The following is a 12,890-nucleotide window of genomic DNA, read 5'->3' as shown; positions in this document are numbered from 1 at the left end:
CTGGGCGAAGCCCTTTGGGGGCAGCCCCCAAGCCCCTCCTGCCCTGGTGACACACCAGCGCCCTGCCACCACGTCATTAGCAGCTCTCCGAGAGTGGGGAGGCGGCAGCAAAATAAGAGAAAAGCAATTTGACGTTTCTAATAAAGCGTCGCTCCACTTTGCCAAATTAATTTTGACTCCCATAATTATTTGCTGTAGGAGCGGCCGCGTTCTCCCCACCACCGCCTAATGAGGTAATTGGGGAATTAGGAATTAATGACTTTAACAGAAGTGACAACTGACTTCACGTCGGGAGCAGCTCTGGGAGCTGCCTCTCCCCCGGAGCGCGCGTGGCTCTGAGCTCGGCTGCCTCCTAGGAAACCCAGGTGTCCTGCCTTCCAGCCGCCCTGGCCGGCCCTCTGCCCCTGCTCCTTGACCGCCGTCACCGCCTGGCTGAGCCTCAAGGGGAGGAACCCTCCAAGGCGTCTGGGGTGGGGGTGGAGGGGCTGATGCTATTCTGGATGATGTTATTACTAACAATAGTCCCCATGAGCACCGGCTGTTTCCCCCATGTGCGTGGGGAGCACGTGATCATCCCATCTCCCTGGGATGTTGTCAGGCTGTGGGTGGTGGGGGCGCGGGGCTTGCGAGTACTCTTTGTTAGGCAAGCCCAGCCTCAGTTTCCCTGCTTTACTGCATCTGAGGAGAGATGCTGTGTGCGTGCATGCATGTGTGCATGTGTGTGTGTGTATCTGTGTGTGTGGCTTTCCCAGGTTCTAGGATGGGGAGAACTAGACCCACAAGTGTGGAAGAGATTGGGCATGGATCTCCAAGTGAGCCAGTGGGCAAGTGGCCTGCAGCTCTCTCTGCAAAACCCCAGCCCCCTCCCGCTCTGGGAGCCACCCCTCCCCATTCCCAGGGCCACCAAGCTGTTTGCCTCTGTTGGCGGCCGGAGTTTGTGGCTGAATGCGTCCTAATACCCAGGCTGGACTGGCCTACTCTTTCAGGAAGAACCCAGGAGTGTGTGTCTTCTCTGATGATCTGGATCCCGTGACCGTGTGTGAGCCAGGGGGCCTACGTGAGCCTGTGTGGATGTCTGTTCTGTCCAGGAAGAAGGGTGTGGGGCACTCAGGAAGCTCAGGAGAGCTGCTGGGGAGTGCAGGGGAATGGAATAGGGGCTCGGGTTTAGGCCTTCCTGGGCTTTCCCCTGGCTCCTTTAGATGTCTTTGGTCTCTCAGGTAGGTTGGCCTCAGTAGCCTCTCAGATCATTCTTCACCCCCTGCAGTTTGAGTCAGTCACTAGCGGGCAAGGGAGAAAGAGCACTGGCTTTGGAGTCAGGCCAGCTGGGGTTCAAATCTGGGGTTCCTTTCTTGGGATGTGGATTTGGGGAGGTTACCTAGCTTCCTTAGCCTCAGTTTCCTCCTCAGTGATTGGGGGTGGTACCATAAGCTTCTTGAGAGGGTTGCTGTGGGGATGAAGAGAACACGTGTGTACAGCACCCACGGAGGGCCTGGCACATTCGGAGGATTCAGTGACGTGCTCCCTCTCACTCTGGTGTCATCAGCGGGACTCTTCTGGGACTGGATCATGGGTGGCCTCTGCGGGGTTCCCCAGGCGCTGGCCTAACCAGGGCCTGGGCCCGAGGTTCTGGAAGTTGCTGAGATGGACTCTTTGCTCCCCTTCTCCAGGCCCCAGTCCCTGTCTTTGCTCACCTGTCCTTCCTCAGCAATCAGCCCCATCCCCTATGCCTACCCCTACCTGCTCACTTTTCCTTAGTAAGTCTACAGTGGTTTTTCCATACCCATCACCCCCCTCAAAACACACAGTCCAGACTCCCACCCCTGCTCCTTGTGACTTCACGCTCCGGCCTGACCACCATGGCGGAAGATGAACTGCCAGGAGAGGCGTGTTGATGCCCCAGTGCAGGGACCCCAGGGGACCCACTCAGCACTGAGCATGCAGGGGAGGGGAGCCTTGAGGCTGGGGGTAGAAGGGAGTGGGGACTCTCCTCAGGCCTGGGGCTGGCTTCCATAGACTTCTCTTTTGGTCATGCCCGAGGGAGGTGTCCACCCTCTGAGCTCCCACTGGTCCCCAGCTTAGTTCTGGTCACCTTATCTGAAGCCTGGGCTCAGTGGCCCTTGCACAGAATGGGTGCCCTGTAAACATTTGTGAATGTTCTGTATGACCCAAAAGGCAGAGGTATGGTTTGGGGAAGTGCTCTCGGTCCAGACTCTGCACTCCATGGCGGCCCCCACCTCTCTGAATCTCAGGTCCCTCCCTTGCCTGAATGTAGGGGACAGGCAAGCTTGCCTGCCTCTTTGGGCAGGCGAGACAGTCCAGCAACGGCATGACTGAGAAATGTGCATTGTAAAGCTGTGAAGTGCCACAGAGCTGGGCCGGTGGTGATCACAGGTGGAGTTCTAGAAAGAGTGAATTGCTTTGCCCTCCTGGTTACTCACCTCTACCTCCTTGTCCCCAGGACCAGGGCACCGTGGGGGTGATCTTTAACGTGGGCACGGACGACATTACCATCGACGAGCCCAATGCCATCGTGAGCGACGGCAAATACCATGTGGTGCGCTTCACTCGAAGTGGCGGCAACGCCACCCTTCAGGTGGACAGCTGGCCCGTCAATGAGCGGTACCCGGCAGGTAGGCGGCGCCGGCGCGCGGAGGAGGCGCTGTGGGCGGGGCGGGGTGGGCAGGGCGGCCTCTGACAGGATCGCTGTCTGCACCGGGGGCGGGGCTAGGCGGAGATATACCCGTCTGGGGGCGGGGTCAAGGGAAATGCGTGGCTAGTTGGGACGCGGACGGGGGCGTGGCTAAAGAGAAAGTTGGGTTTTGCCAGCGGGGAACTAGACCTCCGTGTTCGGAGTGTGTGGGCCAGGAGGGCGAGGGCAGAGCTGAGCTGGGAAGGCTGCGAGGCAGGGTCCAGGTGGGGATGGGGGAGAAGAGAAGAGGAAGAAGGGTAGAAGTAGGGAGAGTCTGACCCGATGGAGGAAAGAATAGGTTTAGAATTGAGGGACAGGCAGAAATGGGGAGGCAGATGCAGAAACCAAAAAGAGAAGATCCATAAGTAACCCAGAATACATCTTGGCGAGGAGGCAGGCCTGTTCCCAAGGACAGAACCAAGGAATGAACTAAGGTCTTTCTTTACACGGAGCAGATCAAAGATCCTCATCAGGAGATCGAGATCAAGGAAGAGAGGTGACCACAGGGACGCAGAGGAAAGGAACCAGTGTCTCAGGAATAGGGGACATGGTGAAAGGGAGAGAAGGCCAAGTGACAAGAGTTGCCAGCACATTCCACAAACCTTCACTGACAACCTACTAGGCATCAGGTCCTGTGCCAGGGACACTGGGGTGCACACGGCCTCTGCTTGCAGGGAGCACGCAGTCTAGGAGGGGTGAGCACAGCAACCAGACCCAGTTTCAACGGTGTGACAGCTGTGGTGGCCCAGGACAAACCAAAGTCTGAGGAGCATGGGAGGGAAGGGGATGAGGACATGGGAGGAATGAGGAGGCAGAGAAAGAGCCTCAGAGTGAGGGGGCCTCCAGGGGAGGGGTGATGGAGAGATATGGAAATAGTCACCGAGACAAGAGCAAAGGCGGAGGCAGCTCCCCACGTGATGCAGAGAGATATATGGAGACGTGGTGGCACAGACCCAGCCCGTGGGAGAAGAGGTGGACAGAGGCTCCGGAGGGAGAGGAAGAGAGCCCGGTGCGGGAGATGAAGAGGGTGGGGGAAACGGAGCCACTGCAGGGGAGAGCTGCAGAAACGTAGGCATGCAGAGGTAGAATATGGCTGAGCGACCCTGGAGTCACACACACGGGGGCGACCGAGGAGAAGCGAGAGCATCTGCAGCCTCGATCCCTCTTGGAGGCAGAAGTGATAGCCGCGGTGGGGGCAGAGAGGCTGCCCCACGCTGACCAAGGAGGGTGTGGGCAGAAGGACAGGGGAAGGGGCAGGCGTGCGGGCCCTTGCGGGCCCACTTATGCTGGCGTAAAGACGCCAGTGGAGATTCCCGGCTCCCAGTCCTGCAGGCTCGTCCCCCACATTCTGGAGACAAAGAGCCACACGGCCCCCTAAGAAATACAGGGGCTGATGGACACACAGGTCAGCCGCGGACACACAGACACGAGCAAATCCTCGGATGGTCAGACAGACATAAGGGAAACAAAAGCCCTGCGGGGGTGGGGTGCCAGCCTCACCGAGGTTCTGGGCACCCATGGGGTCACGCAGGTACACAGACACTCCCATGTGACATCTTGCTCGTGCACAGGCCGGGCTGTGTAGGTATGACTGCTCTGTGATCATCAGCCTCCTCTCTCTCTCAGCCACACACACACACACACACACACACTCCCCTGGAGCCTAGCAGGCCAGAGGCCAGGTTGGAGAACTCGTTCAGGGACCCCTGGCTGGGGTTGGGGAAGACAGCCCAGCCCCTGTACGCAATGTGAGGGCAGACGGCCTGCAGAAGCTGAGTGCCCTCCTGGCCGCGAGCAGACTGGGTTAGTGGAGCGCATGGGCCCAGAGCCTGGACTTCTGGACTTTTAGGAAGCATAGAGACTCAGGCCTTGGACTCCAAGTCAGAAAGGCCGGGCTTTTTTTTCCATCCTGGAGCTCCTACTGACAAGCTGTGTGGCCTTGGGCGAGTCATCCAGCCTCTCTGAATCTGTTTCCCACTCTGAGAAGTAGGAATAATATACCCTTCGTAGCAATACCGTGAGGATTCCGGCCGGTAACCCAAGGAAGGCGCCAGAATGGCATGGCATACAGGAGGCACTCAACAGATGGAACTTTGGTTCTAATTGTCATATGCACCTGGGAGGCAGATGTACATTCTTCCTTTCCTCTCAGGACTCACACAGGGACAAATACAGGGACACACACAGACACAGACACGCGCACAAGTATCCCAGTATGGGTAGGTCCCTAAATGCCTCCTGCCCTCCTGCCCCTCTGCCCCTGCATTGCGTGGTCTGCCCCTGCTTTCCCTGCCCGACTCCCTTCTGGCCACCTCTCCTCTCCTCCAGCGTCTTCTTCAGTCCCTCTTGCACCCATCCCCTGGGGCAGCATGCCCTGTGCCACCTCTAACAGAGCAAAGAACACTGCTGGCCACTTGCCAGTCTCCCCTGCTTGGCTGGGGCCCTCTGTGCATAAGGGCCAGGGCTTCATCTTTGCATCTCCGACACCCAGGCCCAGGAACGGAACAGGCACTGCAGACATGTTTGTTGAGGTGACTAAACAAGTGAACAATCCATTTTGTACTTAAACACCCGCAAACTAAATTTGTAGGGAAGGCAAGGCGTCATTTGCCCCAGAAGCACCCAGGGAGCACCAGCCATGTGCACATGAACACGTGGTGTGCTTGTTCACGGGAGAGGTCCACAGGAGAGGTCCACCGGGCAGCAAGCATTGCTGTGCAGTGCGAGATGATCAGGAAAGCGCCGCCCCCCCCAAAACATGTATCGAACACTGAGTATGGTTTCAATGGGAAGAGTGGCCAGATTCCCAAAGGAAATCACTTCTACTTCCACTGCTGCAGATGGGATAAACTACAGCCTGTGGATGCGGGAAGAACACATGGAATTCCTAGGCACACTGACAGACCCCTTCCCACACGCGCGCTCTCTCTCTCTCTCTCTCTCTCTCTCTCTCTCTCTCACACACACACACACACACACACACACACACACACACACACCACCACACCATCCCTCCTGGACAATGGTGAGTGGAGAGAGGGACAGGTGTGCACAGCAGGGTTGAGGAGGACTGGGGTTGGGAATTGGGGGAAGGAGCTAGAAGGAGAAAGGCTAGCGAGTGAGAGGGGGTCAGGAGCTGGGCTGGGTCCCCAGAGCAGAAATGAAAGGGGACCTGAGCAGAGACGAGTCTGAGGGCCTTGGAGTGGGGCCGAGATGGGGAGAGAGAGCCCCAGAAGGCAGGGCTGGGGAAGTCTGTAGGGAGGGGCCCAGGGCAGACCCAGAGGGCTGGAAGGGGCTGCGAGATGGCTGCGGAGAAGGGCGGGGGGGGGGGGGTTGGGTGCCTGGGGCTGCTGGGTTGCGGTGTCACCTGTAGTGGGTGGTGGGCAGGCTTACGAGGCCTTCTCGTAGGAGGGTGGGGATTAAGGCAGAAGACAGTGGGGTAGGGGGTGGGGGGAGCTGGCAGAAGAGGGTGCAGCGAGGAGCTGAGCCTGGAAGGTAAAGGGAGCCAAGATGCCTGGAGAAGTGGTTTAAATCTCACTGTTAAGTGCGAGTGCCGGGCCGCCCCCTAAATGCCGCATAAACCCCACTTAACCCATCCCTCCCCCTTCTAAACCACCCTCTAAACTCAGTAACCAGCTGGGCCACCGAGGCCCCCCACCCTCTAACTTAAACCCGCTAAATGCCCCTCCCTGCCCCAGCGCCCTACTTCGGGATGGGGAAGGAAGGTGGGTACCACAGCTCGAGCACAGATAAACCTGTTTAACCTCTGACCTTTGACCTTCCAGCTGCCTTTTCTTTCGGCCCCCTTTCCTTTTCTTCCACTCCCCTGTCTTTTTCTTTGGGTCACTTGTGCCCCCAGGGTGGGGCCGGCTCTGGATGGGAGCCTAGGGAGGGGACGGGAGGTCGAGGGACCCAGCGTTTCTTCTCCCGTCTTGGGTGGACCTTCCCCCCCTTTTCTGTTGGATGTCGCTGCTTACTCTGAGTCTCCTGAGAAATGCGTAATTACTTTTCTAACTCCTTTGGACTTCGCCGCCTGAGAAACCTACTGTCTTTCTAAACTTTTCCAAGGAAACTTTGATAACGAGCGCCTGGCGATTGCTAGACAGAGAATCCCCTACCGGCTTGGTCGAGTAGTAGATGAGTGGCTGCTCGACAAAGGTAATTAACCAGAATTAATTAATTAATTAATTAATTAACTTTAAAAACATTATCTTAAAGGTGCAGAGCTCTCTCTTTCCCCACCGTGCCTTCCCCGTCGCCCACCCCTTAGCGGGGGACCGTTCATCCCACTGGGAGGCCCCCTTTCTCTCTGGACTCAATGGAGTTAACCCGCCTTTAAAGGGGCGGGTTTGGACAGGGGTGGGGTGTTACTCAGAAGAGGGAGAGTCCTTGGGCTTTTTCCAGACCTGGAATAATCCACGAGATTCCTGGACCACCCCATGAAGCAGGCTGGAAGGCAGATCAGAAGGGGAGGGAGGTTTCCCAAAGGGTTAGCCAGGGGGCCCGCAGTGCACTTAGAAGCAGGAAGCCCTTGGGAAGCAGGAAGCGCTGATCCCAGACCCAAAGGGAGGGTAGGAAGGCTTTACCAGGGTCTTCAGAGGAGGAAAAGAGAGTGGGGGCCTGCCATCCTACTGGAAAGACCCCCTCCCCCAAGAGAGTGGCTACGGGGCACTGTCTCCGGAATGGGCCCACGTTGGTCCAAAAGTCCTCTTAGAAGGAGCAGAGGTGAGGGCAGGGGGCTTACTACGAGCTAGGGGCAGGGGTTGGTGTCCACAGGAGTTTCCGTGCCTGTGGAGCTGATGAGGAAGACAGAATAGGCTAGCTGAGAGGCCACACGTAGTGAGGCACTGCTGGGTGTGAGGGAGAAGGCCACTTGTCACCAAGGGAAGTTGGGGTCAAGGGCAAAGCCATCCCATTCCCTTCGGAGAGGGGGCGAGCTCTGTACCTCTAAGGCTAAACTCTAGGGGGGCAGTAGAAGTGTTAAACCCCCACCTAACCAGCTGATAACTGTGCTTTTAAATGTCCACTGGGGCCTGCCCCAGCTAAAACCCCCAGATGTCACCTCCAGCCCCCCAGCCAGCCAGCGGGGACTAAACATGCTGATAACCAGATGTGATAAATCCGTAACAGGACAAAAAGTTAAAGGGACTGTAACAGACATCGCTAAAACCTACAGCCCCCAGCCGCACTGGGTTGCTCTCTCCAGCGGGGCGAACTTTAACCCTTTGAGGAGTTCATGGCGGGCGGGGCCACAGGGGCCAAGTTCGCTAACCTGTGTAGCTTCCTCTCCATTACCCACTTCTGTCTCCCAGAATCAGAGAGGCCAGGGGAGCAGCTTGGGCTGAGGCTGGGACAACTTGTGACCCCCCCTCCCAGTAGGCAGAGCTGGATGGGCCCTGGGGTGGGGCGAGGGGATGGGCCTTGCAGATCAGGTGAGGGCGAACCCCAGCTGTCCTTTCCTAGCTGCGTGGTCCCGCCTTCTCTGTAGACCTCCGTTTCCTCTTCTGGAAAGTGAAAGATGGGGCAAAACGCTTTGGCATTTCCCAGAGTGTGGAAGGAGGAGCGCCAAGACTTCCAGAAGGACAGGGAGAACGAGCCTGCTCAGCCTACCTCCCGAGGGGTGCTGGGAGAAGGAGATGGAGTAAGGAAGCAGGAAGGTATTTGAGAACAGGATCAGGGCATCGTTGGCGATTTTACTGTCGGCATCTGGCATGTGGCGGGTGCTCGATCAATATTTATTGAATGAATCAATTTCCAGTTCCAAAACATGTCCGGTGAAGCCTAAGTCCCACGAGATGCTTCCCAAGAAAGAGCTATGTGGTAGAATGAGCCTGGGAAGTGCTGGGTCCCATTTCTTCCTCTTGGAGGTGCCCATGGACGTTGGTCTAACAAAGGTCTGGGAAGTCTGGTGAGACAGAAACCTGCTATTTCATTGTGAAGCATTCGCTTCCCAAACTGGTTTGACCACTGTACACATTTCCTCTCCACTTTCCTCCTAATTCTTATGCCTGGGAATAATTTTGGGAGGAGGTAGTCCTTCAGGGCCTCACTGGGTCTGGTATTCTAGCTGCTAGTAACTAGTTCTCAGCTTTTATGGGCTCCGGCTCCCCCATTTGCACCTTACTCAGCTGCTCCAGGGCTGAGTAAGGTGCTGGGCAGCGGGAGGGTGCCGGAGGAGGAGAGGCTGGGCAGAGGGCCACGCAGATGCGCCCCCGGTCATTGGCTAGAGGCCAGACAGACGGCTGCGTGGCCCAGGGACCCCGTGTTGCCAGAGGGGTGTGAATTTCACAAGTTGGACTGTCCTCAGCCCAGGTTTTGGGGGCAGGGCTTTCAGACACCTAACTCTAAACCAGATCGTTAACGAGGCACTAACCAGAGGCTAACAAGGGCTAAGCCAGGTCTTAAACACCCCCCCTCCCCGGCGCCAGCAGCTGAAGGTCAAGGGGGCAGGGGGGCAATGTAGTAGTTCCTCTGCCCTCCCTTCCCCCCAAATAAGCAACACCAAAACCAAAGTTAAATCTAAACTTAAACATAATAAATATCTTTTCTAAAAACCAAACCAAAGCAACAAACTCAGAGGGTTAAACCGACCCCCAGATCCACTAAAACCGAAAAGAACAACCAAACCCACCCAGGTGGGAATTTCTGAGGTGTAACGGCTGAGCAAGGAGTGAGATTGGAGCTGGAGCGGTTTTTTGGGCTGTCAGCGAGCGAAGCAAGGTCCCTTTAACATTTTCCATCTCTGTGCTTGCACATCCTGGCGGGGAGGAAGGCCTCTGCTCTCTAGGGCCTGGTCCCCCCCACCCCTCCCCGGGCAGTGGCTGGGCCTTGGAGGGGGGAGGCGAGAGGGGAGCCTGGCCAGAGGTCAGAGGGCTTGGTGGTGGCTGTCAGGGCAGAGTGAGGTCTGCGTGGCTGCTCCCACCCTCACGCACGCCAGCACTCCTCCCACACACTGTCCTGACCTCTGGCACCTCAATGTCGCCTCCCACCCTGCTTTGACACGCACTGACCACTCAGCCTGGCAGTCTCCTTCTCTGTCTCTGCCTCTTTGTCTGCTCTGTCTGCTGCTTCCGAGGGCTCCATGGCTCGGGGCTGGACACCGGGTGTGGGATGTTTGGGGAAGCAGAGGGAGAAGATGGGGAGCAAATGGAGGGAAGAGAAAGAAGGGGGGGCGATGCCCCTGGAGCAGGAGAGGAGAGGGGGATGGGAAGGCCAGAGGCATGAGCATGGTGGGGACAGGGGGGAGCTGGGCTCCCTTTCCCAGCCCATGTGTGCCCTGGGGACCCTCCCCCTCTGGGATCCCCACCTGGCTGGGCTAAGGGCTGTGGCTGACAAGGACTTTCCCTTTGGTGTCTGCCCCTTCCTCGTTCCTCCTACCCCCCCACCCCTGATTTCCCCCTCCACTCCTCTTTCCCTCCCCTGGCTTCCCCTCTGTTCTCTTATCCTGCTCTGATCTCTCCCCGCTGCCTGTCCCTCCTCTGTCTGTCACCCCCACCAATCCCCCTGCCCACCAGGCCGCCAGCTGACCATCTTCAACAGCCAGGCTGCCATCAAGATCGGGGGCCGGGATCAGGGCCGTCCCTTCCAGGGCCAGGTGTCTGGCCTCTACTACAATGGGCTCAAGGTGCTGGCGCTGGCCGCCGAGAGCGACCCCAATGTGCGGACCGAGGGCCACCTGCGCCTGGTGGGGGAGGGGCCGTCCGTGCTGCTCAGCGCGGAGACCACGGCCACCACCCTGCTGGCTGACATGGCCACCACCATCATGGAGACCACCACCACCATGGCGACTACTACCACGCGCCGGGGCCGCTCCCCCACGCTGAGGGACAGCACCACCCAGGTGAGGAGGGCCTTTGGGACTGACAGACGAGGAGGGACACTTTGAGTGGGGGATGGGGCTGATGTGTGCGTACCCACTGCGGTGCCCCAGGGAGGCTAGGAGGGGCCTGGTGGGATCCTGGGGGCTGCTGCCTTGTTGTCATGGTGATGGTTCACGTGAGGTGGGAAAGGTCTCCTTTCACAAAGTGGCCTTTGCCCTGGTGACCGGGGATGCTGTAGATGTGAGGGTGGCCACTCCCAGCACTAAGGGGGAGCTTGGTGCTCCAGCTAGACCAGGGAAGACCGCCCTACCTAAGAGGGAGGAAGTCCGGACTGGGGTGAGGTTTGGAATGAGCCCGTCTGCCTGCCCCCTAACGAAGGCCATCCCGGTGCAGTGAGCAGGACACGGATAGAGCTGGGACGCCATCGCTCTGGGCAGGGCACCTAGGGGACAGAACTGGAGGGGCTAGAGGCTCAGCTGGTGGTGGCCGCCCGCTTCTGGAGGCCGGTGGAGGCCCGGAACAGCATCTACCCGATTGCTGGTGTCCTGGCTGCGGGACCGCAAGCCCGTGTCCTGCTTGTGACCTTGAGCAGGTACCACCGCGTAGCAGGCCTCAGGGTCCTCTATGGCTGTGGGTCTGAGGGGGGGTTGGTGCAGACAGCCCCCTGGTGCTGTACCCTCCACACCGCCTGCCCCGCCTGCTCGGGTACCCTCCCTAGATCAGGTGAAGCCCAAAGGATTTGAGTATATCTTCTCTTATACCTAGAGGGGGTGCTCCCTGGGGAATGAGGCTCTGCTGGGGCAGGACAGGCCTGGCTGCGCTGGTGGCGAAGGCCAGTTGAGCACGTGTGACTTACAGAGGCAACTTGGGGGCTGGGCTGAGTTTTCCAGCTCTTGCCATCAATGACTGTTGGCGCAGGGAGGGCTCACACCTGGCATGGCAGACCTTATTTAATCACCCTGTCCCCTCTGCCCAAGCTCCCACTGTCCCTTATTGCCCATGGCTATCGGGCCTCTGCATGTGGGGAGACTGCTGTCCCCCCTGGGCGAGGGAGCAGTCTGGGGGTGGCCAGGGGGACGTGCCCCAACTCTGCCACCAGTCTGAGGGCCGGACTCGATGGGCACTAAAGTCCCCTCCTCCCTGCCAGTCTGTGTGTCGGGGACCTGTCACTGGCTGATGGCCTCATCCAGCCATGAGAGAGAAGTCTGAACCCCCTTCCACTCTGCCGTCGCTGCCAAGAAAAGCTGGGGGACCCGAATGCCAGGCCTTGCCCCAGGGAGTGGGGTGCCCCAGGAGAAAGGCCTGGCCCTACCCAAGATGGGGCAGCAACTATGCCCAGTGCCCATGGGCAAGAAGGACCCACCAGTCTCAGTGGGAGGGAGATGGCAGGCTATCCAGGTGGAAGAGAGGTGAGGGGCCCAAGGGGTCACAGCTGGGCTGGGGAAGCCCCCATAAGAGAGACTGGTGCTGAGGGGCCAGGGTGCAGAAGGAAAATCAGTTTTTTGCACCCGATGACCCTTTCACCCCTCCCCACCCCAGACTCCTCCCACCCTTGGCCTTCAGCAGCCTTCTCCCCACACCCTGCAGTCGGCTGGGCTCCCTTCCCGCCTGGACTCTGGGTTTCCCTGCTTGGGTCTCTTCCCTAACGCACCCTGAGCGCGCTCCCCTCCCCGCCCCTTACATTCACTCATCTTGGGGATTCTCTTTCTCTGCAATCAGGAGGAGAGAAAATGCTGACAAAGTCGACTCCCGTTGTCACGGCAACCACAGCCCTAATTATTGTGTGCAGCCTGGTTCCGGGCTCTGGGAAGGGGGCTGGGAAAGAGATGGGGGTAGGGGGGGTATTGAGGGTGGAGCCAAGAACCGCCCCCCCACCTTTCCCCAGGCCCTGCTCCCCCTCTCTGCCTGTGCGGGTGTCCAGTGGCCCCCACACCTTATCGCCCCCCTGCCCCACACCTTATCCCCTTGCTCCAGCTCTGCAGCCCCAGGTCCAGCGCCCAGCCTCGCCCGCTTCCTAGAAATACAAGACACGACCTGTGCTGTCTCACTGACTCCCCGGAGCTGCTGCGGGACGGGCACTGTCCAGCCTTTCTCTGCACACTGGGGGAAGGGAGGCCCTCGGCCACCCGGCCGTGGGTCAGGGCGTGTGTCTCAGCCCAGGACCTGTCTCCTGGGTGGTCCCACTCCTCAAGAGGTGGCTTTGGGGCCTGTTGACCCACCCCCAAACCTTCTTCTCCCCTCCCCTTCCTCTCGTCCCCAGAACACAGATGACCTCTTGGTGGCCTCAGCTGAGTGTCCAAGCGACGACGAGGACCTGGAGGAGTGTGAGCCCAGTACTGGTGAGTGCCTTTCCCCCCTCCCCTGCCCCGGGCCCGGGTGAC

The 12,890-nt window shown here is 58.8% G+C and overlaps 1 protein-coding gene across 21 annotated transcripts in view; it reads left to right on the top strand.

The window, feature by feature from the left end:
* The window catches only part of NRXN2 (neurexin 2), a 100,694-nt gene that overhangs the window by 74,934 nt on the left and 12,870 nt on the right, over positions 1 to 12,890 (top strand). For 14 of the 21 annotated variants that reach the window (XM_039244811.1, XM_039244819.1, XM_039244807.1 and 11 more), the window contains 4 exons: positions 2,459 to 2,630; positions 6,758 to 6,847; positions 10,204 to 10,529; positions 12,770 to 12,848. In XM_039244811.1, the coding sequence (XP_039100742.1) occupies positions 2,459 to 2,630; positions 6,758 to 6,847; positions 10,204 to 10,529; positions 12,770 to 12,848 (667 nt within the window). The remainder of the gene's footprint in view (positions 1 to 2,458; positions 2,631 to 6,757; positions 6,848 to 10,203; positions 10,530 to 12,769; positions 12,849 to 12,890) is intronic. The other 7 variants (XM_039244820.1, XM_039244812.1, XM_039244809.1 and 4 more) reach the window with 1 other exon arrangement.

This window comes from Hyaena hyaena, unplaced genomic scaffold (assembly GCF_003009895.1).
Source record: "Hyaena hyaena isolate Hyena2069 unplaced genomic scaffold, ASM300989v1 scaffold_248, whole genome shotgun sequence".
NCBI classification, from domain to species: domain Eukaryota; kingdom Metazoa; phylum Chordata; class Mammalia; order Carnivora; family Hyaenidae; genus Hyaena; species Hyaena hyaena.
This window is presented reverse-complemented; position numbering and strand designations above follow the sequence as displayed.